Source organism: Fistularia commersonii, chromosome 11 (assembly GCF_037954325.1).
Source record: "Fistularia commersonii isolate RoL2024-O1a breed Wild chromosome 11, RoL_Fcom_v1.0, whole genome shotgun sequence".
Taxonomy (NCBI): domain Eukaryota; kingdom Metazoa; phylum Chordata; class Actinopteri; order Syngnathiformes; family Fistulariidae; genus Fistularia; species Fistularia commersonii.
This window is the reverse complement of record NC_141294.1, coordinates 5,039,774-5,067,054: the sequence shown is the minus strand read 5'-3', so window position 1 is coordinate 5,067,054 and position 27,281 is coordinate 5,039,774. Positions and strand designations below refer to the sequence as shown.

General features: G+C 41.6%; 1 protein-coding gene and 1 long non-coding RNA gene across 4 annotated transcripts in view; one reads left to right on the top strand and one right to left on the bottom strand.

The window, feature by feature from the left end:
* Positions 1-243: 243 nt before the first annotated feature.
* Positions 244-17,142, bottom strand: sall3a (spalt-like transcription factor 3a). Of its 2 annotated transcripts, XM_086154603.1 has the most exons (5): positions 14,417-17,142; positions 6,053-6,120; positions 3,007-5,926; positions 2,249-2,586; positions 244-1,921 (listed from the first exon to the last, which is right to left on the bottom strand). In XM_086154603.1, exons 1-5 carry the CDS (start codon positions 14,496-14,498, stop codon positions 1,490-1,492), a joined length of 3,840 nt encoding a protein of 1,279 aa, XP_086010729.1. In that variant the 5' UTR covers positions 14,499-17,142; the 3' UTR covers positions 244-1,489. The 2 variants fall into 2 exon arrangements, with proteins under 2 accessions (XP_086010729.1, XP_086010728.1); XM_086154602.1 differs by having other exon boundaries at positions 3,007-6,120.
* A 981-nt stretch (positions 17,143-18,123) lies between these two features.
* Positions 18,124-27,281, top strand: part of LOC147229275 (uncharacterized) — a 65,929-nt gene continuing 56,771 nt past the window's right edge. The window contains exons 1-2 of one of the 2 annotated variants that reach the window (XR_015106770.1): positions 18,136-18,236; positions 18,422-18,492. This is a non-coding gene — a long non-coding RNA (uncharacterized LOC147229275). Of the gene's footprint in view, positions 18,237-18,421; positions 18,493-27,281 lie in introns of both variants that reach the window. The other variant, XR_015106769.1, reaches the window with a different exon arrangement.

Genomic DNA, 27,281 nt, shown 5'->3' with positions numbered 1-27,281 from the left:
TTGCTCATTAATCTATTAAATTGTATTGAAGTAAGTATAATTGTTAAAATCCACTTAAATATTAAAAACAAACAAGAAAATTGAGAACTTTACATCAAATTATTATTTCTTTTTTTTTCTCTTTCAAAATTTAATGTTTCCTTCATTTCTGTTGATCCTCACACTGTATCTGGCAATTCTAATTTGGGAACAAAAAATAAAATAAAACAAACATAATGGAGATAAGGAAACCATTCCAGCACACACCTGTTCTCTTTTTTATTTACGAAGGCTTTGATTGACTGATGAGTTTGTACTCGGAAGAGTAGCACAGATGCAATAACAGAGAAACTGACTCTGAAAATTGTAGGAGTGGTACGCCGAAAACAATGAAAACAGCACATGATAGATAGCTCAGTCAAAAGGTTAACGGTAACTCACAGACGAAACGTCTTTGTTTTTAAAAAGTGCATTCACAAACATGACAAATACTCTCAACTCATGATGTCTATCTTTATGTGATACAAAATATGCATACCTGTTTTAGATTTGTCTGTATTTCTATACATAGATATTTCTTCAAAAGGATCACTTCATTTTTATTTTTACAAAGGTTAAAAGCAGGGTTGTGGTCATAGCAGCTTCAGATATCTCCAGCCTCCTGTAAATGTAGCCTACATGTACAGAGATACACATAGTTTAATATATCCAAATAAAACCTACAGTTTCTCTCTGGTGTTCAACTCAAATGACATATTGTCTTTATTGAAAGAGACATTTATCAGTGAAGCATGTTTAGAAAAAAAAGAAAGAAAATTCAATAAAATGCTTGGGCCATTAAATATATTTTGTATACCCGCTTTTTTGTCAATATCATAAATACTAAAGACACAGGACAATATTATAAGACAATGCTGGGAGACTAAATGTAAAGATTAAAATAGTTCAAACATTGTTTTTTTTTTGTTTTCTTTTACTTGTTTTTTTTTTCAAGTTTTCTAGTTCATGAGAAACAAAATGTCAGGCGAGCACAGAAACACTATACTTCAGTCTATCCATGGACCTTTCGTGTTTAAAAGAGCAATCATAAACAAGGTTGCCAAAGACAAAACAGTCTTTAAACAAGTCTCAGTTTCTCTTCTGTTTCAGTCCTATCCAAGATGCTTGCCAATCATAAATGAGGCAGGATCCCGGTTTCCAAGGAATTCATAAAAGCAGTCAAACATACTGATAAAAACCATAAGTACCATGCAAATCTTGCAAGACAACGTATTCTCAAACAAGAGACAAATTATTCCTCATATAGGTGAAATATCAATTGAACAGAGAATGACTGAAAGGCAAAGACCTCTAATCAACACTACATACTATATTTCCAAAACCAAAAATATTTAATCTGTACATAATATAGTACGTATGAGTTTTAGACTGGATCAGCAGTTTTTCTTGTGGTCATCAGACTCTAAGTCTTTGTTTAACGCATACCTTGGAATAATACACTAAACAGTCTTTAATTTATCCCAATCTCTTTGTTCTCCTCCATAAACCTGGAGAAAGGGCGGCTGGCCGCGACCTCAAGTGCACCTTTCTCCATACCAGTCATAGGAGGGCTGCTGCCTGTGTGAATACGGTCCATTCCAACAGGCATGGCTCCTAACGAAGTGATTCCTGCGCCACCGAGGCTGACGGGCAACTGGGTGATACCTCCGTTCTGGATCACAGAGATTTCATTGTTTTTCATGGCCAGGCCATTGGTGATGGCGGCTGCATACTGGTTCCAAAATCCCGGGTCAACATTCATGGCCCGCGCGGCTAGGTCTTTCTGGAACATCTCGCTGAACTTCATGGCATCCCCACCCAGTAAAGCCATGGGATTTTCCACTGACAACCGCCGACCCCTTCGGGCTGGTGCATTGTTCCACATGTGCGTTCCCATGTGGACCTGAAACGAGTAATAAAAAGGATGTATAAGCGTGATTAACATACATGGCAATGGTGCTCAAATTTGTTCAAAGAACAAGTGGGGGGAAAAAAATGAATTACTAATCTTATGGTAAAAGCTTTTTTTAGTTTAAATCTTGAAAAAAAAAAGGAAAAGAGTGCCCCCCCCCCCCCCCCCCCCCCCCCCCCCCCCCCCCCCCCCCCCCCCCCCCCCCCCCCCCCCCCCCCCCCCCCCCCCCCCAGCATTTTCTAGCCTGAATCAGTTCCCGTGTTACTTACAATAACTCATCGATACATATTTTGACCCAGTGCTAGATATTGCCCTTACTTTGAGATTGCCTTTTGTGGTGAAAGCCCTTCCACAAATGGAGCAGGCAAAAGGTTTCTCTCCAGTGTGTGTGCGCTCGTGGATTTGCAGAGCACTGGCAGATGAAAAATTCTTCCCACAAGAGTGGCAGTTGTGTTGCTTAGGAGTGCGTCGTGGAGGTGGAGGAGCCAACATAGGGTTAGTGCTGGGGCTCAGAGTGGTCTGGGGAGCTGCAGCAGGAATCTGAATTCCCACTGGTAGATGAGAATTTTCACTCAGAGAAAGCGGCTTGCCATGGCCGTTCATTTCCATCTTGATCATGTTTGATGCTGTAGTGGCCAAATTAGGAGTGTTAAGACCTAAGAGAAAAAAACAGAAAAAAAAAAAAAACAATGAGATTAATATTGTGACCCAAAAGTGCATAAGTGAAGATAAATCAAACATAGAATCTAGATTATTTTGTAAAAGGCAAAAATAAACTAAAAGGCTGACTGTCGTTATCTGTTAACAGAATAAATCGTTCTCTTTTTGCTTAGCCTTACTGCGATCATTTGTGCTTTAGGAACTTTTGGATCAATTATGTGTAAGTTCTGTTTTCAAGCAATAGTTCATCCATGTCTTTTCAATGCAGAAGTTACTCAGAGAACACCTCTTCATCATCATCAAAATGATATTTTCTCATATGTAGTACATTATTTGAAACAACAAGCTGATAAATTCTCAATACTATCCTTGTTTTTTTCAAATGTTTTCTTTATTTAGCTTTTACACATACACACCTCGATCTCTATTTAGAAACAGCATACTGAAGTGGCTCTCCTCCTTGATAAAGTGCCTGCCAGGTTGAGTAGCAGTCAGGTCAAGGGCCCCATTGCCTGGTGTTGTAGAAAGCGGAGAAGGGGTCTCTGATTTTTCTGACTTCACTGTTGCCAAGCCAGCTGTATTGTTCTCCTGGCCCTCCTCTGCTGTCATGGCACTGCTGTTGAGAGTAGATGGGGACTTGGATTGCTGGCTCTCAGAATGGCTGTGGGCTGGGGACAAATGCTGCAAAGAGCCAGAGGACTCTGACAAAGCAGGGCTCCCCATGCTTCGACATTCTGCTTCCCCTACTACAGAATCAGAGGCAAAGCAGTCGTTCTCTCCTCCAAAACTGCTGCCATTTTGTGTCGGCTTTTGACCAAATGAAAGGCTCATGTTTGCAGTGGAGTCAATCATCTTCATCTGGTTCTCCATTGCAGCAATGCTGGAGATAATGGAAGTTGGTGGGGAGCTGCCAGGTGAATAAGGTTTTGACGGGTCCATTTCTCCCTCTTTTAAGTCATCGTCATCCATAGCCTGCTCCATTTCATCAAGAAGGTCATCATCGTAATTACTCATAGTATCTAAGCTCTTTTCATCAAATGATAGGTCAGTGTCCATATCCTGGAGGCTTTCAGGGACAGGAGTGTTGGGGATCTGCCCTCCCATATGCATTCGGATGTGCTGTTGCAGAACAACTGCGTTAGTGAACTTCTTCTGACATATCGGACATGAATGCTGGACTCGAATTGGGGGTTTGGATCGATGAACACCAAAATGCGTTTTCAGATTACCCTTAGTGGTGAATGCCCGGCCACATATCTTGCATTTGAAAGGCCTCTCGCCGGTGTGGATCCGATAGTGCATCTTGAGAGCACTCTGGCAACTCAGAACACGATGGCAGATTACACATTGGTTGGGGTCGGTCATTTTCTTGTCAATGTTCTCAACAAGTTGCTGCAACTTAGACGTCTCCGAGGTTTGCATAGAGTCAAGGAGGCCACCGAAAGGAAACTTGGCCTTAAATTGGTCTGACAGCATGGGAAGGACAGGATGGGAAATAGAGTTAGGGCAATCGCCGGGGTCATTAACCTGAACGGTGCCAGACGATGTTGTGGAGGTGACAGAGGTGGAAAGGACCACTTGAGTTACTGTTGTTGTTGTAGTGGTGTTTTCCCCCGGTCTGGAAGAGCAGGTTGGTGGTAGGAGGACACCCTCGGGTTTTAAGATAGGAGGTCCATCACTCACAAGGATGGGCTTCGGGGAAGGTGATGTTGTGGTCATACCAGAGTCAATAATAATATTAGGGGACAAAGACGCACATTCGCTTGATGGTGGAGATGGTCTCTGAGGAGACCTGTTGAGAGGAGTGAGGCTTGGAGACTCACCAAAACCCCCCATCATACTTGGTAGTGTGGGAGGTAGCTGGAGCCCGACTGAAGTGGGCACAGTGGGGAGGACGGGTTTGCTGTCCAGCCATGTGGTGACAGGTTTTTCTGGGGGCAAAGACATACCGTATGGAATGCCCGAGCTCGTGGGCACATTGTCCAGATACTCCGGCACAGGGTACGGGTTCATCTGTATGTGTGGATACTTCTCTTTGTGCCTCTGGAAGTGGACTTTCAGATTTCCCTTGGTGGAGAATCGGTTTCCACATATGTTGCATTTGTAGGGCCTCTCTCCAGTGTGGGAACGCAGGTGGATCTGTAGTGCACTGTCACTGCCAAACACCTTGGCACAGAACCGACACTTATGCTTGAAAAAGGGGTCCTCAGAGCTAGGCTTAGTGTCAAATACAGACACATTTGGGGGCTTCCCCTTGCGATGCTTCATCAGAGCAGAGAGAGGGTCAAGTGCGTTGGCTGTGGCTGCTATACTGGCCAGGGGGTTGGGGAAGATAACACTGCTTGACGAGCTATGAGGTATTAGCGGTAGGTTGGAGGCTGAGCTCAGGAGGGTGCTGTGGCTGAGTGATGGAGGGGTGGCAGAGTTCCTTGGAAGAGTTGAACTGCTACTAATGCCACTTCCCGATACACTCGTACTCGTGCTCATGCTTGTTACCGAGGATGAGCAAGACGGTAGTAGAGATGACAATCCTGAAGCGGTTTGGGGTGGAAAAACGGAATTATTCGAGGATGTGTTTGGAACCGAAGGGTTAGATTGCTGACTTCTACATTGCTGTGTTTGAGAGAGAGGACCTTCTATTGACGAGGTCAGAGGTGACGGACCCTGGCCGTTGAGAGTGGCCGGTAACCTAACAGGCAGTTGATGGACAGGTGGCGTGATAAAGTTATGTAGCTGAAGCTGGCTTGCAACCGAAGGGACACAGGAGGAACCGGGCCCCTGGTTTCCAGCAACTGTGCCGTGATGATGGTTGAGCGCAGGCTGTGTGGCAGACTGTCTGTTCATCAGAGCCACTTGACTCCGAATCTGTTCGATAAGCTGCAGCTGGTGTATCTGCTGCTGCTGGAGGGCCATAAGCTGGTCAAGGATCATGGGAATAGCCATGGTTGAAACGCCACTACCTGCTGCAGCCCTTATGCTCTGTGAAAACTGGGCAACTGCAACTCGGGTCCCATGCAAGGTCTCCAAGGTAACATTAGTGCTTGGCATGGCATAGCTCGTGACACTGGATGGGACGACATCGTTGAGCTGAGGTAGGGAGCCTTCTGGCTCTGGGGATGTCACATCTCTCTCCTCGGGATCCATGTTCTTTTCGGGAGAAAGCTCCAGCTCCATGTCTTCGTCCTCCTTTTCGAGGACACCGACCCCATTCGAAGTTGCTATCTCTGGGATGTCATCCCCCTCATCAGCAGGACTGTGGTTTCCCTCCCTGGCGTCATCGCTGTCGGCTTGTTCACTGGGGCAGCTTGGTACAGGGGAGGGTTCAGATGGGTAATCCTGGGAGGGGTGAGGTGTATCCTCATTGTCATTCACTATTAGTACCAGTGGGTTCTTGGTGCAGCTCTTTAAATGTTCACAGAAATCTGACCACTTGAAGAACTCAGCGCAACACTTCTCACATACATGGGTCTCTTCGCTGCCACTGCGGCTCTCATTCCCGCTGTCAGCATCCTCCAACACTTCACCTCGGGCTAAAAGGAGGGAGTCGGGGGGAGCAGAGGGGGGGTGGGGGTGGAAAGGGATACAGAGGGAGAGAGGATAAAGGCAAAAGGAGAATTAATGAATAAATAATCAATAAAGTATCCACACAAATTTGCAGTGCAGTGCTGCTAAGATTTAACCTTTGATTTTTTTTCTTTTAACATAACAAAAATCAATATAATTTTTTTTTTCTTTTACTCTCTGCAAATTGCCCTAGTTCACTAATCCTCAAGTCCCACGTTTGGGCCTTCGCACCCTGTGCAAAGAGCCAGCTAATAATTTTCTTTGTGCAATCCATCAAATTATGAGGGCCTATCAATTGTGGATACTGCCGCTTAATGAAATTCCATAGAAGCTATTGATTTCCAATATTTCATACGATTCACAGCTGCCTCATCTGTTGGGTACAAATCAGGACTTTGATGGCCCTATTAGGATTCCCCTCTGCTCTCAAGCCCAGTCATTTCCACTTGAATTTCAAATGCCTCAGCCTTTTCATTTAGCAATGCAAACGTAATTCTGCAGCTCTACATCTCTGCAAAGAACTATTGTCATGATACCTGGAAAGAAGGGTATTTAAAACAGGCAACACCGTATTTATTTGCTCCCTCTGCAGTTTCATTGTTGAACTGGGTCGTATTGCAACAAAGATAAACATATGAAGAGGGAGAACTGCGTCTATTTCAAAGTTGTTTTTTTCCCCTACTTTTTCAAACTCTTTTTTTTTTTCAATATATAATTTTCAGTCAGGAGATTTGTAGCCTCAGATTCTGCTTCTCTTTCTCTCCCCCTCCCTCTCCCGTGCTCTCTGAAATAAGACTCAACAAATTACATGCTAGTGCAAGGGCAGCAAAGTCTCTGATTAGTTACACATGTTTAATCACAGTTGTAGGAAGCCACTTCCTCTTCCTCATGCAACCATCACTGACACAAGCTTTGAACGTTGACCTAATTCACACCTGATCAAAACCATGTAAAGGGTGACCCCCTTTTATATATGTTTGTGTGTATGTCTTGTGTGTGTGTGTGTGTGTGTGTGTGTGTGTGTGTGTGTGTGTGTGTGTGTGTGTGTGTGTGTGTGTGTGTGTGTGTGTGTGTGTGCATGTGTTTTAGTGTTGTTTTAACCAAAATGTGTGAATTGTTGCTTGAAAATATGGATGCAGATTTCTTAGTTTTACCGGTTCAAGCTCAGTCACAAATATCACATACTTTATTTCAGTCTGTGTATTTACTTTCCTCAGATGGGAAGATAGACCAGTGTATTCCTGGTCTCCATTATGATACTTCTATCTATGAAAATAAGTTTCTTGATCCACAATTTTTGACGGCTTTGTCATCCGTTACTGTGTAATTAGCATTAACAGAATCGTCAATAGACATGCACCACGGATGACAATAGAACTAAAAACCAGAAAGAAAACATGCCTGAAAGAAAAAAACACACAAACAAAATAAACCGATTACACTTATGAGAGTAATAACATTCACTCAGGTTTTGGTCAGTTATAGACTTGCATTAAAAAATAATAAAAAAAGATACTGAACATAGTATTCTCTCTAAAACACTCAAAAACCTGCTGCACAATTAACAATTCAACATTGAAGGCCTTACTGTGTTTTAGCATACAATATAAATACCTTTTCACTAATTTTGAAGGTTAAAGTGGAATTAGCCATGGTGACATGAATAATTTGAGCAATTAAAATGTCTCATTAGGAAAGAAATTCATCACCTCTGTAATTTCTGGCCGACTATCAAGGTCTTGTATGTGTAACATAATTAATTGTCAACAGAGAGAATTTGAGCAGCAACCATGTTTTTACCCTTAATGGATTCAGGACTGAGAAAACAATATATCCTTTTCTTTCATTATGTGTGGTATTGTTTCTTATTAACAAATAAACAAATAAATGAATAGAGGAAAATATATTATAATAGAATTTTTCAGCTCCTTCTGAATGCATACTTTATATTTACTTGTGAAAAAACAAACAAAAAACTCTAATCTACATTACCAGTATTGAATCTCATTATAAAATTTGAACTGAAATACACCTCTTGATTTGTCATTAATATCATGTCACCAGGACAAAGAAAAAATAAAAATCAACAAGTGAGCGGACACAAGCGACTGGAAAAGTCAGTGACACGTGACAGCAGGTTGAAAATCTCCTTAGCTCAGCAGCGGACAGCAGAACCCATTTCCATAATTGAGAGTTGAAAGGTCAACACAAATGAGTAGGCATTGTGTTGAGCTGATTAGTTATTAGAATGGTATTACTGTCAATCTCTTTTATTCATTCATACAATTACAAGTGGAAGCCTTTGTGTGCCTGTGCCTTCCATCCCCCTACACACACACACACACACACACACACACACACGAGCACACATAGTTTTACAAAACACACACTTGAAATAAATGCATATAAACACAAATATGTTAACAATTAAAAGGAAACACTCTATCATTCTCAAAAGAATGATTATGAAGTGGGTAAAGCAGGTAGGAAAGGGCCTGTCTTGTTAAAACTTATCTGAAAATGGGATTTCTTTTTCCTTAAAAAAATGACAAATCAAAGAAAAATGTTTTTAAGTGATTTCTAGACTGATTTACTTGGTATGAATAGCTATCATTCATTGACCCCCACCCCCAACGATAAAAAAAAATCTTAAAATCCTTTCCATGCCAGCAATGTGTAACCATTTACAGCCATTTGAGAAAGACTGTACTTTACATTCATTGTTTCACATGCTGGACATTGCATTTGTTTTTGACACCACAAAACAATATATCAAATCCAAATGTCTTTTAGCGTCAACTGTAACACCTGAAGAATAAAACTTTTCTTGCTCAAGATTTCAAAATTTCTACCCTTGAAACTACTTTCATTAGCTGTCGTGTAATGTATATGTAATGGCAAGATTTGATTTTTTTTGCGTGTTTTTAAGACAGTAAAAATGTGTGTGTGTTGTGAGTTGTGTCATGTGTGTGTGTGGGGGGGGGGGTGCAAGCACACATGTGCTTGTGCATGCATGTGTGTATGTGTGTGTGTCTTGGGGGCCGTATTAATTTGCATAAAGCATGAAAAAGGTAGGGATGAGAGAGAAAAGAATCGTTTTACGATGCTTTTTTTCCTTTCCATTTCCTCAAGTGTCACCCCTTCCTCAGATGCAAATATGTGCATTTGCATCCGAGGAAGTGGAAGCGACCCAATATTTAATCTGTGTATTCACTATTATGCTCAACAATCTTTAGTATGCTAACAGAAACCACTAATCTGGTATATCAGAGGAGGTATTCATGCTTTCCACTGATTCTGCAAAAGTCCAACGACCATGCTGTGGATGGAGGACTGGACAATTACAAATAATCCCATTCTTAACTATTTCCAGAGTCAGGTCATGAATATGCGTGCCGAGAATGACACTGACACTGGTAAAATTTACTTCATGCTTAGACATGAATAGGTTTATCCTATCAGGATTTTTTTTTAATCCTACAGTCAAATTATATGGGCAGAAACAAAAAAATACATTATAATTTGTGGTGTTCAATGCACTGAAAACTGTAAATTACTCCACCCATTCTTCTCATTTAAAACAATTGTTTCTATATGGATTGGTTAACATACTTTATATATTTTTTGTGCCAATTGCATTTCACATTCATGAAATTCTTGTCTTTTTTCCTTTACTTAAAGAAAGAGGTTTTTATAGACTGTTTGACACAAAAAGAAAATCTTATTTAATTGTGCACTTTAAGAACTTTTCTTTAAATTGTACTTGTTATTAGTAATTTACTATTTCTTTTTTTTTTTTTTTTTTTAAAACCTGGTTTTCCCGTGTTTGCTTTTTCAGACTACCAGCACAGAAATGTCCCCGTGGTTACAAAGCACACAAGGCAAATCCATGAATGTTTGCTCGCATCCTCACTCAAGTGTCCTCACCACAGCACTGTTTGTCATCGGCCTGGTCAGCCCTACTGCAGAGTGGTACAGTCATATCTACACTAACAGAAAGGCCTTTGTCATAGCCTGCAGATGTGGAGCAGCCAAAACATTAACGATTTGTTTGTGCAAGCATTTTCAATACAGTGTTCAATGACGGAACTCTGTCCAGATGACTGTGTCACCCGTTAGGATGGCTCTTGGGTCACTCTGGATGTGAATTTACAATTGAGCTTGAGATAAGGAAGGTGCTTCAGGATCTGATAGATGCTTCTCTTCTGCGAGGCAAAATGACAGCCGATAGATCGTTTTCAATACTGAAATGAGCGGCGGGGTTTTCAACTTTCACATTAAGACGAGAGAAAGAAAAGCGATATTGATGTTAAATGGAGGCACTTTTCAAAACTGTGCCTGCAAGACCTCGTAAAATACATGCAGACACACTCGGTACCTCTCTATGAAACAATAATTAAAATAAAGAATAAATCATCGGGGGAAAAAAAGGGTTCAGACGAGTCTTCAAATTCTAAATATCTAGTTTTTCCTGATATTGTAAAAACTCCCGGTATCACGTCAAGTCTTTACTCTGTCATTTTGCTTATTTCCTACATTTTTTCAAAATTTATGTATTTATTTTACACTGAGTAGTAATTAAGGCAGTCATATTTGAGTTACTTCTTGAAGAAGTCTTTGCCACAGCTATGTGGGTGGTCCACGGGCCTGCACCAGGTGGTACGAGAGGATTAACACTAAAACTAAACAAAACCCTCTGTAAAAGAAGTGGGCAACAATCACACCGTCACTGTCAGCTTCAATCATCTTGTCATAATATTTTATTTTTTAATCCCTTAACTTCCTTCAAGTCTCAGACATAGTGAAGGGAAGAAGGTAACATGTCAGATAGTAATTCCACCAAAAGCCTGTAAATAAAACAGACTAAAATGTAGGTTTGGGCTCAAACTTAAGTGCTTTGTATTACTTTTTACCCTCAGACAGTGAAGGGATCATGAGTAGTTGGAGGGGATGGTTATTTGCTGAAGGACATTTCAATATAGAGAACATAGAGATCGATCAAGGAACCTTCTGACTTTTCGAGAACTCGTCGTCCTTCGGTGCCTGAGCTGCCTTTTGATACACACTGGAAATGTCTACTTCCTCAAAAAGAATTCTTAAACTCGATAATAAAGATAATTTCTAAAATTCACAGATTCAATTTGTGTTGTTTTCCATGTGAGTTAATATATACCCTACCGTTGTTTTAAGAGATTTTTTTGATATTATGCACCATACGGTTGCTGTTTTCAAAGACAGTGGATAGAGTTGAAGAGTTGTAGAGATGAAAAGCCTGCTGCTCTTCATACTTTCCCAGACACCGGTGAGCTTTGCGGGCAAGGTCAATGGCATACATATTCTAATTGTTCAAGGATCTTGACATCTAGTGGCAAGACCTGGCCGGCTGGCCGAGACAAAGGTTAAATCAGCAAGCTTTCTAAAAGCACTCCTAAGCAGACCCCCTGTCCCCTTTCCAAATCCTAACACACACACACAACCCCTGCACCATTGTAGGGCAAATGTCTAGAAGGCCTGAAGGTACAGATAATATGCCAGACATGGGGCTTATTTTTGTTGTGTGTGTGTGTGTGTGTGTGTTTTTTTTTATTTATTTTTTTATCTCCTTTCAGGGAAGCAGCACGTTAAAGGGATCCCTGCCGAGCTGCAACAGACGAGGGTGAACGAAATTCACACAAAAAGGAGGTCAGTTCTAATTCAGTTTAAACTGAAAAACATAAGTGTACAATGTGATCAGACATCATCCGAGAAGATAACAATTCCTAAACATTTGAGGTGTTGTCTTGGATATTCTACTATGTTCACACCACGCGACAGATTTGCCTGTTTGTCCTTGAGCATAATGTGTTCCCCGGCATGACGCCAAACTTAATCTTTTTTTTTTATTTCTCCTCTTTACCTCACGCCAAACATAGATTATAAGTCTAAAAAAATAAATAAAGAAAGGGTAAAGAAAAAAAAAAAGGGAGCACTTACATGCAGAACTTTTTGAATCCCTTCAACATTACAAGAAATGATTTATCAAAGCAACAATCAATAGTGTCGTCAGGGGCTGCACCGTGGCAACAGTCGGGAATCCGATCACACTGCAACGATCCACTAACAGTCGGACGGTTGTCTCGGGTCTGTAAGGTAGCTTCGGATGAGACACGGTGTTATTAGGTTTATGTAAGTATGTGAGTGCTTGCTGTGCTCTGCCAGAGCCTTGAGATTGTTTCACGGCAATGTCTGTCCTGCATGAAAACAAGTGAGCCAGTATGGTTCTTTAACAAGGATAGGCAGGCACATTCCACTGCCACTTTCAGCTTAAAAAAAAAAATAGCATAGAGACTATAGGCTACTCACAGCATCGCATGTGTAAGAACGAGAGAGGGAAAAAAAAATCTGTTCTTTCAGGAGAGGCCGGAAAAAAATAAATTAATATGTGAATGGATTATTTAGAATTCTTAATTATTTCCTTTCCCCAAGGGTGGCTGTTAAGAGTGTGTTAGGTTTCATAAATTGTAATATAATTTGTAAATAGTGCAACAATCTGCAAATGAATAGTCTGCATGTTGTTTTAAGCTGCAGGGACAGAGGGAGACTTTCAATCAGCGACCCTACAGGGAGACAACCTGATGTTTCACATCTCTCGCCCAATTCTTCGACAGCTCGTCGCAACAATGTCGTGAGGTGAAAGCGCCTTTAAATCTCAAGTCTTCGAACTAAGTCACACCAAAGAGAGACTGGGACCTTCAGTGTGAGACCCCTCCTCACTCACACACACACACAGACTCACACACTGTTTCCCCATGCAAAGAGAGTGAGATTACATCACACATTTTCCCGTGAAGTGTGTGAGTGTGTGTGTCTGTGAGGTGTGTGTGTGTGTGTGTGTGTGTGTGTGTGTGTGTGTGTGTGTATGTGTGTGTGTGTGTGTGTCTGTGTTGTGGAAACCAAGCTTCATGGATACTCAACATAAAATGCGTTATTTCAGGGTTTGGCTGAGCACAATAAAAAGAAAAAAGAGGCAATACAGAACTTTTAAAAAGTTTTTTTTTTTTTTTGCGAAACTAAAATCACACAATTAAAGAATATATAAACCCCAGTTGAACTGATATAAGATCTTACACAAAAAATACAGGTTAAGAAAAAAAATTGAGTCGGAAAAAATATTCTTTAGTTTCACTGTAATGGGAAAAAATGCCAGTTTTGTTTGGTATTTTGCGTAGCTTCTCTCATCACATCAGATCTGACTTCAGTTGTTAAAATGTGTTGCGCAAAAGATGGAGTGCAGGCTGAAGACTGAATGACCAGACGACGCTCTGTCAAACCGGTGCTGTCGACAATGTGAACGAAAGGGAACAAATCAAGTGTGCTAAACGTGTGTGTGTGTGTGTGTGATGGGGTCGGGGTCGGGGAGGGGGGGGGGTAAACAAAAAACATTTCCATGACAAAACAAGGCTCCGACTTGCAACAGAACTCGCATTTTGTTCTCCGGAACGCCAAGGCAGGCGCAGAGGGACGGACAGGCAAAGTGGAAAGCATTCAAGCATTTTAATTCTGGATTAAAAAAAAAAAAGAAACATATACATGCATATATATGCTTGTGTGTGTACATTTTATCTGTTAAACAAGTTTGTTAAATTAAGCTGAATTAAGAACGTGAACGAACGCGGTAACAGCAAATATTTTTTTTTTGTTCACTAGATTAGATCGTTTGTGTGTGTGCGTGTGTGTATCTTATCGTGCGCGATTACACTTTGAACTTGATGGCATTTCGTAAATAAGCTGTGATATTAAGTAGGGAAAAAAAAATCAATTGTGTTTTTCCGTTAGAAACGGGCCTTCTAAAGGCCTTCGGCATGAACTGGCTTTTCTTACTTTCATACTTTTTTTGTTATATCAACAAAATTCATAAATCTTAAAAAAAGTCATCAGTCGAGAGCACGTTTTTAGGGGTTGAATGAACATTGACTTCTAGTTGAGACTTAAGTCCTGGGGGCGGGAGGTGAGCGACGGTTAATTTATGATAACAGATTACATTTGAATGCGTGTTTAAAATGAATCCATCGCAGGAAATTGTTTTTTTTAAGGGTGTTAAAATAAAGCGGGGTGTAAGTGTGTGTGTGTGTTGGGGGGTGAGGGTGGGAGGTGAAGGGTGATGGCTGGGGGGTGGTGGTGGTGGTGGGGTTGGAGGGGGGGGGGATGCGCGCCGGGGGAAGAAGTTGCTTGTTGGAAAGCCGGCCTGGATAAGAGAGACGAGAGCCGATTAAATCCACTCACCGTGCTCGGAAATCACCCCGGCAAGCGTGGGATCCTCGTCCGAGAGGAGGTGCTGCGGCTTGGCTTGCTTGCGTCGGGACATACTGCCGGGGTCGGGACTGGCGGCGGTGCTGCTTCTGCTTCTTCTTCTTCTGCTGTTGCTGCTGCTGCTGGTGCTGCTGGTGGTCTTGGTCTTGGTGATGATGATGATGATGATGATGATGATGATTTCGCACTCCGGGATGTCTCTGCGTTTTGCAGATACATCAGCGAGGAGCGACGGGATCAAACGCAGATGAGGGTGTGTTGAAGTAAAAAAAAAAAAAAAAAAGTTTCTCAAAAAGTCTCAAAGAGGAGGGAGGCAGAGAGGGAAAAAATTAAAAAAAAAAAAAAAAAAAAAAAAAGAAAAATATATGAAAATTTAACCGGTTTCGCTGTCGCCACCGTTCCCGGTGCGCGCCGGGTTGCGCATGTCGGTATAATAGTTATGATAGTGAATAATGCCCAAGGATGAACGGCACCGGGTGGAGGTGGGGAGGGCTGGCCGCAGTCCAGCGGACGCGCATTGGATATGGAAATGAGGGACGGACTGAGCAATTAGCCGCTTCACTCTCAGACTTTACCCGTCTCTTTTCTCTCCGCGATCCAGCCTCCCCCCAAACAACACAACACACAAATCTCTTGTTATGCCCTGAAACTTCAGTGAGAGGAGGAGGAGGAGGAGGAGGAGGTGGTGGAGGTGGTCGTGGTGGTGGGGGGTCTTCAACAGGGGACCATCCGGCTCTTTTTCTCTCTCTCTCTCTTTCTCTCTCTCTCTCTCTCTCCTCTCTTTTCCAACCCCTCCTTTTCACGGAGCGCACTTCAACTCACAAGTGCCGAGGATTCGCCGCCGCGTTCCTTCGCGAAGTGTCGCTCATCTTCGTCGCCCCTTTCCTCTCCTCCTCCTCCTCCTCCTCCTCCTCCCTCCTCCACCTCCACCCACCCCCGACGTTTTACGGTGCCACAGTTAAACCCCACAACTTCACACTCACCCACCCTTCCAACAAAAGAAGAGAGAAAAAGCGATTTCTTCTCGTGTATCTCTTGGTTCTCTTTCGGTAACTTTTTTTTTTTTTTTAACTGCTGGTGCGCGGCTTCAACACGCGTCTCCTTCCGAATTGGGACTTTTTTTTTTTATTTGACGGTCCGCGTCAGGGTTTCACGGCAGTCCCGAGGCGGGCATCTATCCGGCAACGTAGTCACAGTCCGAGTCGGTAACCGGTAACATCTGTACCGGGCAGGAGCTGGAAGTTCTTGAAAAATCGCGTTAAACAGTTACCGGACCTTTCCCGTGGCGCAGCTCCTCAAAGTTTGACGCGCTTGTACGGGGAAAAAAAACAAAACAAAACACAAAAAAAAAAAATGCGATTACCGACCTTCCTCCTCCATCTCCTCCTGCTCTTCTGGCTAACGGCATAAATGCCGATGTGACCAAAACAAGAGAGAGAAAAAAAGAAAACTGAATTTGTCCGACAATAGAAGCGTGCCCGATCGCGATGTAACTCCGCCGTCTCTCAAAGAGTCCGAAAGCTCCTGACTGCGATTTCGCCACGACGCGCTCTCCAAAAAGCGCACCCCCTTTTTTTTTCCTCCTCTCTCTTCTTTCCTCCCCCCTCACCACCCTTCCACTTCCACCCCCTCCTCCCGATTAATCTTTGACCGAACAGCTCTGGAGTTCTCAGGCTCCGGTCGGGCTCTTCCGTGGCGCCGGGGCTCTTCGCCGAGGCCAACTTTGAAGTTCTCCTCTGGGCAGCTCACCGGTGTCGGTCTCTCGGCGTGTGTGTGTGTGTGTGTGTGTGTGTGTCGTGCTCTGAGGGAGCGTTAACCCCCGAGCAGAGGTTCAGCCCATTGCTTCCAGCCGCCACTAGGATGTACCACCACGTTACTGTTGAATGGATCGTCCTCACCCTCCAGTGTCAACACCCAGATTTGACCTCCCATCATATAATATCTCGCCGCCTGTGAGGGATAGGCTGTCAACTTAATCTCTTTTTTTGTTTGAGGATATTATGGGCTCACGGTAGGGGTTTTCAATTCAACTTCCCGCCTGCGTGTTAACTTACGATAGATTTTTTTTTTTTTTTTTTTTTTTTTTTTTTTGCGCATGATGATGGAAACCACTGGATGCGCGTTATGACATTTAATCGTCATGTGCGGTAACAACCAACGCCTCGGAGCGCAAAAGTCAAAAAGCGCACTTGTTATTTTATATGTAGATTACGGTTATTTTTTTCCCTGCAAGGGAAATAAATATCATCGGTGCTAAATCGTTCACTTTGTTTCTTCAATACGATCTGCTATCACGAATAAATGAGTGAGGCCAAGTTGCACTATGAAAATAAATGAACGTGCATTTTAAGTATTAAGAGGTAATACGCGTAATTATTATTTTTTTTTTATTGCACGATTGGAACACATCATTCGGCACGATCGTCATCCCTTTTTTTGGAATGTATTTATTTCCCCCCAAATATATATATACATTTTAACAATCACTTGACGATTTAATCTGAGCATTGTGCACTTTAAGAGTGGAGCTCTGTTACAACCCCCTCGTCTGCTTGACTCGTCCACCCCCACATCCACACACACACACACACACACACACACACACACACACACTACTCTCCCCGTCATATCAGAGACACATTTGTTGACAGCAAGGTCGTCCACAGAGCAAACTTTCTTTATTGTCTTCTTCTTCCTCTCCTCCCATCACCCCCTTAGAAGTTATGTCCAAAAGGCTGTTATTATCTAGTATTAATAGATGCAGCCCCGGGGAGACAAAATCAGCTATTGATAATTGCAAGGAGTATACGGCAGCTACTGTATCGATCGGCGTGTCCTCCACTCCCCTGGTACTGAGAGATAAGGAGACACACTCTTTAGAGCAATATAATTTCTTTTGACCTATCTGCTTGCTACAGACTTATGATGAATAGCCAGAGTGGCTGAAGTCCTTTATCACCAAAGTTACCCCCTTGATATAATATTGATTCTTTATAACTAGCTCGCCACACAAAAATCAAACTGTCCACTTGGCCATCATCATCATCAATATCATCACAAAGGCGAAGGAATGAAGATCCCCGCGCCTCCAAAGGTGCGCCTTTACAATCTCCTCCGTGGGGCCTAATCCTTATTTTGCTGATGATGAAAGGGAAGAGGAAACGAGGCAAGGTGTCATTTAAAGCGAGGTACCATTTAATCCGGTACATTCGCAACACACGCACGGGTAGGCGTGCGTGTGTGGAGAGGGAGAGGGAGATTCAGTCCGACTTGTGTTGAAAACCAGCGCCAACTTGAAATTGCAGAGATTTTTTTTTCCTGTTGTTTATTTAAGACAGTTATTCTTATACACTTTCAATATTTGCGCAGATGACACATGCCACTGAATGCACCATAATTTGAACTTGATGTCATGATAAAAAAAATATATACTCATAATAATAATAATATTAAAAACAATCATCGTTTTTTTTTTTTTTAAAGGGATGTTAAAGGATGTGCCTCAGAGGTGTGTGTGTGTGTGTGTGTGTGTGTGTGTGTGTGTGTGTGTGTGTGTGTGTGTGTGTGTGTAGCCTCATGCAGGCTATTAGAACGGTGCCACTCTGTTCACCGTGAGGGGAGAGAGCTCTGGTGGTGGTGGTGGTGGTGGTGATGGTGCGGTGGAGGGAGGGAGGGAGGGCCGGGGGGCAAGAGGATGGAGAAGAGGAGGGAGGGAGAGAGAAAAGGGAGAAACGTGTAATCACCCAAACAACCATTTTTACCCATTTCACCCCCTCTGGATCTATGTCGCAAGGTAAGAAAAATACTGCTTGTGTTCTATGCCGGCCTTCTCTGCACCATAAACCGCAGCAGCATGACTTGTGTAAGAGCCCCTCTCGTCCTCTCCTCTCCTCTCCTCTCCTCTCCTCTCCTCTCCTCTCCTCTCCTCTCCTCTCCTCTCGTCTTCTCCACTCTCCGTCCCTCTCCTCTCTTCTCCAGTCTCCGTCCGGTTGTGTGTCTCATGTGGATAACGTGAAGGGAGGGCAGGCAGTCGAAGAAGACACCGAGAGGTAAACAACGCCGAGGCATTGATGTGTATATATGTATATATATATTCCCGTGCCATACTTTGGAAGTGGAAGCAGGCCGCGGATCTATGAGTGGTCGATGTGGTTATATTTCAATATGCGTTTTCTTGATGGAGGGCGTTATGGAAGTGCGGGTCTTTTGAAGCGTGCCGCTTGCTCAGCTGATGCGTCCTCGTCTGGCCAATCAGACATCTTTGCGCCGCCGCAACTGGTGCCGGGACGCATTTCCACGCACCGCAGGCTACAGCAACAGCCTATGGCGCACTGCTGGGTCTGAATCTGTACCAATCAGAGGAGAATACCACTTGTTTCCCTTACACTCCTCCCATATCTTATGTCTTCATAATATTCAGCGTTAACCCAAAGGGATGAAAATGGCAAATTTAGTTATGCTGATATTCTAGTATTCAAAAGAAATACATTCATGTTGCATTCTTATATTCAACACATATCTGGCAGCAGATTGATGATGGTAATCAAATAATCTTGTACAGTTATTATATCACCCCCCCTCCCCCATCTTGAAGTCATGACATTCTCATATTTCTGTCTATTCCTCTTGATTTTATAGATTTTCCTTATTGTATAAGGTACAAATGGCATTCAAGCCAATTGCGTTGTAAGGAAATAGGACACACACACACACACACACACACACACACACACACACACACACATATATATATATATACCCGTACACACAACCCAAACAATTTGATACATATAGTTACTGTGTATATTGTACATAAATAATGGCTATTGTAACTGGCACTTCAAATTGCAGCTGGTAGAGATTCCTCACCGCATGGGATTTAACACTCACATTTGTTGGAGGCAGAGGTTAAAAGGGATTTTAATCTGCCATCGTCTGCCCTGTGAATGTACTTTACATCAGACATCTGCGAAGTCAGCTATGCATTTTCAGTTATCATATCATGACCAGCTTATCTGGTTCCAAATGAGGCACACTGAGATAAAATGTGACCGGCAGATTGCACCTGAGATGAGCAAAATTAGATCTGACTGGTCCAATCAGAACTAAGTGAAATGAATTGAATCAAGCCATTTTTTTTTCCTCTGCTACTGTAATTAAATTAGTAGCCGGGGTGTAATTGGACATCAAGTTGGCACTTGGGAGGAGATGTCAAAATGCTCATTGCTGCCACCAAAGGGCCACGTGTCAAATTCAGTGTGAAAGGCAGTGCACCAAATGCTGATTGGCATGTTGACAAGGCCGGTGGTTCGCCGGTGAAGTGGCTGGAAACCAAACACTGACTGCAACATGGGTTGGTATAAAAAGGAATTCTCGGTGGACTCGGCACAGGTTGTTAATGCTACAAGTGTTAAAATACGTATTTGCACAATATTGCATTGAAATGAAGAGGCACGGCTTTATGGAATACAATACGGACTTTGTTAGGAAACTTCATCGTGCCTTTCGGTGGCTGTGTTCCAGCATACAAATCCATCGTGTCAGCACTGGATAACACCAAACCCTGATATTGGATACTTAATAAATCTCTAGAATTAGCGGCCAAATATATTGACCCAATGGTCAGAACGGGATGCCCTGTATCAAACACATCGCGTATCAACTCGGCCAGTATGAGAGGGGAAGAGGTTTTACTGCTCCGAGGCCTTGGTCATCTGCAGCTTTAATACCATTTCCAAGAACAATGAGTAGAAAAGGGCTAAAGCCACACTGATGACACTTAATCTCATTGGAATTCCTTGTCAGGTTTGACCTTGGAAAGATATTAGCTGCTCAAGAAGTGACTGTGTTTGCTTACGTGTGTGTCTGCTATGGAAGGGAGTGCTTATAAGCTGTTTTGATCACGAGTTACTTTCGTGCGTGTACGCACGCTGTAAGTGTTTTTATTTTTTTAAATGTTACCGGTCACACTTTTTTTCGGAGCGATCTAATGTCGATACAGTCGGAGGACGCATTAATGCAGGACATCCTTTGTCTGTTTCTGACTGCTGTGCATGTTCATGGGAGCAGACAGCACTCAGACCAGTGGGCTGCAGGGATCTGCGGCCCACTGATATGTGTGCCACATTGTCTGTTCAATAGAGGCATTTAAATTTTTAAACAGCATCAGTTTCATACTGTCATTGTTTTGGCACCATTTGCTTTGTTAATCCTGCTAAGTGCATATCTACACTGTCTTACAGACTGTCTTACTGGCAGTGGAGAGGTTGGTGTTTGAGTAAGTGTTGAGATACAGTTATAATATACACAAGGCATCCTGACAGGGAATTGAACATTAGCATGTTGTTGACTGTACAGTTAAAATCTGCGATTGCGAGTTTTTTTATTTAGAGTTTTTGAGCTAGCGGCAGGCATACATATGAAAGCATGTGTGTATAACCGGGTGAGCTCCTTGAGAGCATATTGATACATGCATAAAGTGAAATACAGGTATTGGAAAAAAAATCTCAATTTTGCTGAGGTTGGAAATTAGGTTAAGTCCTTATTTTCCTCTAGTCTTGCATCATCTGTGATGTCACCTTCCCCTGCAAAAACGGAAATTAAAGCACAAACTAGATGCCAAAAGGCTAAAATGTTTTTTTTCTTTTTTTTTTTATGGCCGCAACATGAGTTAAACTGATAGTTGCTGTCACTTTTGAAAGAGGAAGTAGTTTAAAACAGTGTTGGGCTGCGCTCGCTGAAACAAAAAGAAAGTCCCAATCTAATGTGTTTTGCAGAATCAATATTGAACAAGTTGGCAGTAAAAACTGGAAACGCATTTTACGTGTATTGGTACAACCAAAGAAAGTGTGCATATTGCTTATGGATAAGATAAACATAAATCAGCTTGAACAAAAAATACTAAAAAACCAACACAGACCAAAGAACAGCATTTATAAGCCACTCAGCATTTAAACCTAAACTCAAATTTCAAAGACAGGCACAATTAGTTGGCAAATCGTCATGCACACTGTCTCGTGAATTTAAACGCAAGGTCATGTAATTGAAGCGGCAGTGAAAAATCATTAGGATAAAGTGAAGTTGTTTTTTTTTTTGTTTGTTTTCAAGACGGCATTGGAGGTTAATACTTGAAAATATGATGAAATGTGTCAAAATAGTGGACTTTACATTCCTCTGTTAACTAGCTCGGTGAGCTGGCAATTCTAAAGTCCTTCACCCCCTTTCACTCTCCGTCTCCAGGGAGAAATATTTGCACATAGAACCCTTCTCTGTATAGTTTCTATGCTCCTCCCTCATTGTCCCTTCACTGACTTATTTATGGTAACCTGCTAATGATCTATACGGTCCTTTGTAGAGAGACAGCATGTGTAAACATTTACATTTTTTCCTTGGAATACATGCTGAGATCCTCCAAATTAAAAGGCACAAAGTGAAATGAAATCATGGAGCAACGTTACACCTGATCAAATACAAGGTTACCCATGCAGTGTTTTGTGTTTCGCCGTGTTAATGCCCTATGTTGCTATCAGTCTGGTGTGTGTTCTGGAGGACTGCCAGCCAGTGGAGGAAGAGCACCTATTTTGTGGAGAGGTAATTGCTACACAGTAGCCTCTGATTGCCAGGATCTTTCACTGGGAACGGCCCGGCTCCCTTTTCACTTGCACCAACAGCCTGATTACAAATCATCTTATTGATTTGATGAGTGCAAGATGTTTGCTAATAACTGTTCTCATACCATCTGTTAATCTTTGTTGTGATTAAAGAGGCAATCCCAATACCCATTATTCCCAATGACAAGAGCGGGATCATTCTCTTACACAAGCTTTAGCCTCTCGCAGGCCAGGAAGGGCTGGGAGAGGGCTTGGGGGTTGCAGCACCAAGGATATCAGTGATCTCCGAATCCAATTGAGAAATCTGCTCCACCTTACATATAATAGACACAACGCTGGAAAAAAAAAGGGGGAGGAAAAAAAAGAATTACACCCCTCACTAAAAATCTATTACTTCGTATAATCATGCAAAATGATTTTCCTTAAATATGATAATAAATCACCAGCTGGATCAATAGACTCTGGAGCAACTGCTATTCCCTGATAACGTATTAATCAATATTTAGTATTTAGATTTTAATTATTACCCCGGCAGAGCTTGGAGTCTGTGAACAGAGAGAAAAATAAAATCTGTGATAAAAATGGTGAACTAAAGAAAAAAAAAAAAAGAAAACAAATGCAGTCTTGTTAGCATTCCAGATCTGTCCCTCATATCTCCCATTGATCACTCAATTGCTTAGTTGTGATTAAGAACCCTTTAAAATCAAGCATCGTGTATGTGTGTGCGGGTGTGCACGCGCTTGCGTGCAAGCGAACCCGTCTATGTATGCGTTGTGCACACGGGAGGTATGCATGTGTGTGTTTACATGGCAACATACTCATCGATCATGCTTGATAGGGGATGAGCTAAGCTTGTAAAGCACCTGCGGTAAACCATGCATACAGACTGTCACAGTATAAAACCCTGTGTTGGATTACAAATAAGAAAGAGTATAGTAAATACAGGTTTTTTGAGTATTAACCTCCTAAATAAATGTTGTAGGTTTATTGCAGATGTCATCTATTAACCCTACTCTCACCCTACCCTAACTCTACAGTTAAAGGTCGCTTGCCTGCACCGTTGGCTTGGCTTTAGGGGCTTAGAAGCAGATTCACCAAAGTTCTCTGCACCATATTGTAAAGGCCTACAATTAATTGGCTGCTGTGCAACTCTGACAGAAACACTTAGGCAAATAGTTTTAGAGTGATGCATTTAAGGCATTGCATCCCGAATATGCACGCAATGGCCCATCTGTAATCTTTCCTTAAGGTTTTAAGTGTTAAACATGGGACTGCCAACTGTTTTACAATTGGATTGACACATGTGACATTTCTAATTGAAATCCTTTTGCGTTACAAGAGATTAAAATAGATACATATTGAAACAGACAAGTAGAGTTTGGCCATCCGCATTTGAATGACATAAGACAAATAAAACATTGACGTAAAGAGGAGTTTGTGATCATCCTCCCTTATACTAGAACGTTGGACTTACATTTTCCACATCCCCTGTCCTGCTTTCCAAAATACAAATATCTGTTTTTAGACATTTTTTTCATAATGAAACTGGCAGGACTCATCGAACACTATCAGTCCAGCATATAGTTAGTCCATCGTGGCAAGTTATTCAAAACTAAGTAAAACAGAGAAATGGATATTTGTGATATTACATGGAGCTTTGAAATATGACACCTCATGTCACTTTATCTATTTATGTTGGCACAGCAGGATATTTTGTCTTGTTTCATAGCTTAAGTGTATTCTAATGCAACTTGAAAAGGTTGTGGAAGCGATTGGCTAGTGGCCATGTTCAGTCCCTGAAAAGTTAAGTTGTGATGTGATGTGAACCTTATAGGTCATCTGTGTGTTGCTCAGGGTTACGGTGGGATTTAAGTGTCTCAAGGCTGTCTGCTGTCTAACCCAGGTCAACAGGATGTTAGGCTGTAGCAAGTGCTGGTCCAGGTGGTTAGTTTCTCTTAAGCTGATCCCTGAGACACACACACACACACACTGGCAAATTCAAGCAGACTAACATGTAAACATAATATAGGTCATATGGGGTGTGGATCACCTGGATAACTTGTTTTTCTCTTCTGTGTTTAACACTTGTTGATTTTCTAATGATTTGGCTGCTTATTATTATTTAAGCCATATTTTGTTGAAGTTAAATTAAATAATTACATTTTGAGAGAGCAACCATGTTCATAATATCACATCAGAAAATCCAAAGTGTTACATGTTTTGTTGACATGTAAGACGGGTGTACCGGGTGTATAGGCCAAAGAATTGAATATTATAAAGCATCTCTGAAAAAGAGGTAAATTTCAGAAAGCCAAAATCTGGAAATCAAAAGTTAACAATAAGTTAATATCACATGGGATTAAGCATTTAGCCCACATTATAGTAGAGAAATCAAATTGCAGTTATGTTTTGAGCATGTATATCACTTTAACTCTATGGTAATGCTCGCACACCATGGGACTGGACTGGATTTGCCAATCCCTATTAATCCCCTCTTACTGTTAGATGGACAAGGTGCCAAGAGGCCCTGTGTGGGGCTGGCATGGGGTTTGTGAGTGAGTCAGCTGCTACTGGTATTACTGTAATTTAATTAGTGTATGTGTAGTTGGGCACACAGTGGGTAAAGATGTACAGCAGGAATACAACACCAAAAATCTTGCAGACAATTGTGACCATGATTTCTGTAAAGAAACATCGCTACCGAGTACCTTTTTTGGTATGTTTATTTTGGTCTTATGTTGTTTTGTTTTTTTTCCCTTTTAGCCCCACATGAAAGACTGTTCAGTACCATGGTACAGCAGAGAATATAAATATAACTAAGGCCAAAACTGATTCAAAAAGCTTTTTTTTTTCTTTTTCCCTTGCACCATCCCAAGCAAAGCAGAAAAACATTTTGCATGTTAATGAATGTAAACATTTAAAGCAGTACTCTATGAAAAATGCCAAGCAAAAAAAATAATCTTAAATAGCAGCCAAGGTCTAGCATAAATCTAATGATTGAAATACAATGAGGAAATAAAGACACTGGCAAGAGCGGGGTGATGGACAGTTGTGGAGACAGGCTTGTTAGTTTATGTAGGCTGTAGGCTGAGTCGACTGGAAAATTTTGATCACTTTAATTTACTATATCCAGCATTGCTTCTCTCCCTGTCCAGCACTTTTATCAAGCCCTGTGAGCCCGTATTGATTTTTTTATTTTCTACCCAGGATAAGAAGACAGAGAGTTAGGGAGCTCTGGTGAATGGAGAACTTTCCTCAGATTGCTGCTATTCTCCAGCTTATTGCATCCTGTCGTTTGTAGTTTCAGATGATGTCCAGTACGCCATGGCTGCTCAGGCCAATAAACAAGGTGACTAACAATGGAAGAGGGCCAGGAATGAAGAGAGGGAGACAGGAAAACCACCACACCACACATAGATAGAAATAAGGGGACGGCAAACAAAAAAGAATCCCAGCTCGAAGTTGCCTTTACAGCCATGGTTTCAGACCCGTTTTTGGATTATGTTGAAGTGTGAATTAAGAAGTGACATTCATTTTTTTTTGCATGTAAATTAAAAAAAAATGACTTGAACAAATATATTTTCTCGACTAAACATGTATTTCAATTTGTGGGGAAAAAAGAAAAAAAAACTTAATCTAAATTTAATTAATCCAAGTAAGATAATTATGTTGTATACTAATGATTCATGGTCTAGTAATTTGGAGGTAATTGTGTAATCATCTCACTTTGTATATGCCAGGAATCCAATGGGACTTCACAATTTTTTTTTTTTTTTTTTATTCCATTTTCTTTTAATGTAATTTAAAATATAAATAGGTGAGTGTTTGTTCATGGTCTGATTGGCAGAGTATGATGGGTTATTTGTTTTTTCTCTGGTCCTCATATGCGTTTTAAGAGTTGCCATGTCACAACTGAAATAGTTCCTCTATGACTGAGGGCAAAAGCACTATTTTAACATTTTTTGTATATTCTTGTTAGGAGTTTTGTGTGCCCCCCTGAGCAAAATTAATTACCACATTTGCCCCAAAGAAAATGCAATTAAAAAGTAGAGGTAATAGTTTGTTCTCCAAAATGAAATGGGACAATGTTTTTTGTCCCCAATTCACTGCTGTTTGATAATGCGTGTATCAAACGGATTGTTGTACTATTCAATAAATCTTGTTTTTTCCTTTATCCTCATTTTCTGTAATACTTTTTTTTTTTTTTATTATTGTTGCCGTGCATTTGCATTTTAGAATTTGAGCATGTTTGTGTGGCAGGGGGTGCAGTGTGGAAACAGGAGAGAGATTAGTGACAGTCTGATAAAAGATGTCTTCAAAACCCTAATTAAAATTGAATACCCCCGCAAATGTGAGGCAACATGCAATCTGCAGGTATTTCATGGGGAGCAACAATCTCAGTGCCAGGCTCTTTTTATGTCTTTCTTCCCTGCACACAAATAGCTGTGCCCCTTTCGTTTTATTTTTCACGTTTCTTCATCTGCTGCTGTCTTTGTCAAACCTCACAAATTTGCCCTTCCTTCCCTCCCTTGGTGTCACAAACAATGAGAAAGTAAAATCAAACTGAGTAACCCATGGTGTCTCCCTTTTCTTACCCAAATGCTTCCCAAAATAAAGTAATGCAACAGTGAACATGAGCATAGGATGCTTTTGATAATGTACTACAATGTGAACCAACCCTCTTCATTTTTGAAAATATCCCGACACTCACATTAGCTCCATCTTTATAAGAGGATTTCCATTAATTCGTGAAATTAGTTGTTCAGGATACAACTCCTGTATTTTCAATGAGTTAATTTAAACTTTATCAACAAGTTATTCCAAGTCAATACTTTCTAGTTCCTCGATTTGACTCCACAACCTGAAATAACAGCAGACAGCTTTTAAAACTTGCCTATTTCTGCTCCTCGAAAACCTCCCGAGCTTTAAATTTGAGAAGAGCAATCGCACTGTATAGCGGAAAAGCGTGGTGAAGATCTGTCTTGTGTTGTGGCTGCACTCGCACTTTCACTTCCTACTGTCTGGACTCCCTGCCATGTGATCTCTTGTTTGAGGAATACATACATGACCCTCCACCCACACACACACACAAACACACACACATGCACTCAAACATACAGTGCATCTTTCGATCCAAAGCAACCAGAGGGATTTCATTTCAGGTTAGAGTCGAACAACTCTGTTCAGTTCATGATCAATTTGTATAACTTTATTGTTTTATACGTCTT

What these genes read in the sequence shown, in the direction of transcription:
- sall3a (XM_086154602.1), bottom strand. Translation starts at nt 14,498, where the DNA reads ATGTCCCGACGCAAGCAAGCCAAGCCGCAGCACCTCCTCTCGGACGAG. An exon ending in GTTTCTAAATAGAGATCGAG is followed by an intron (nt 2,587 to 3,006) that starts GTGTGTATGTGT and finishes TTTTTCTCTTAG; the next exon opens with GTCTTAACACTCCTAATTTG. An exon ending in CCACAAAAGGCAATCTCAAA is followed by an intron (nt 1,922 to 2,248) that starts GTAAGGGCAATA and finishes TACTCGTTTCAG; the next exon opens with GTCCACATGGGAACGCACAT.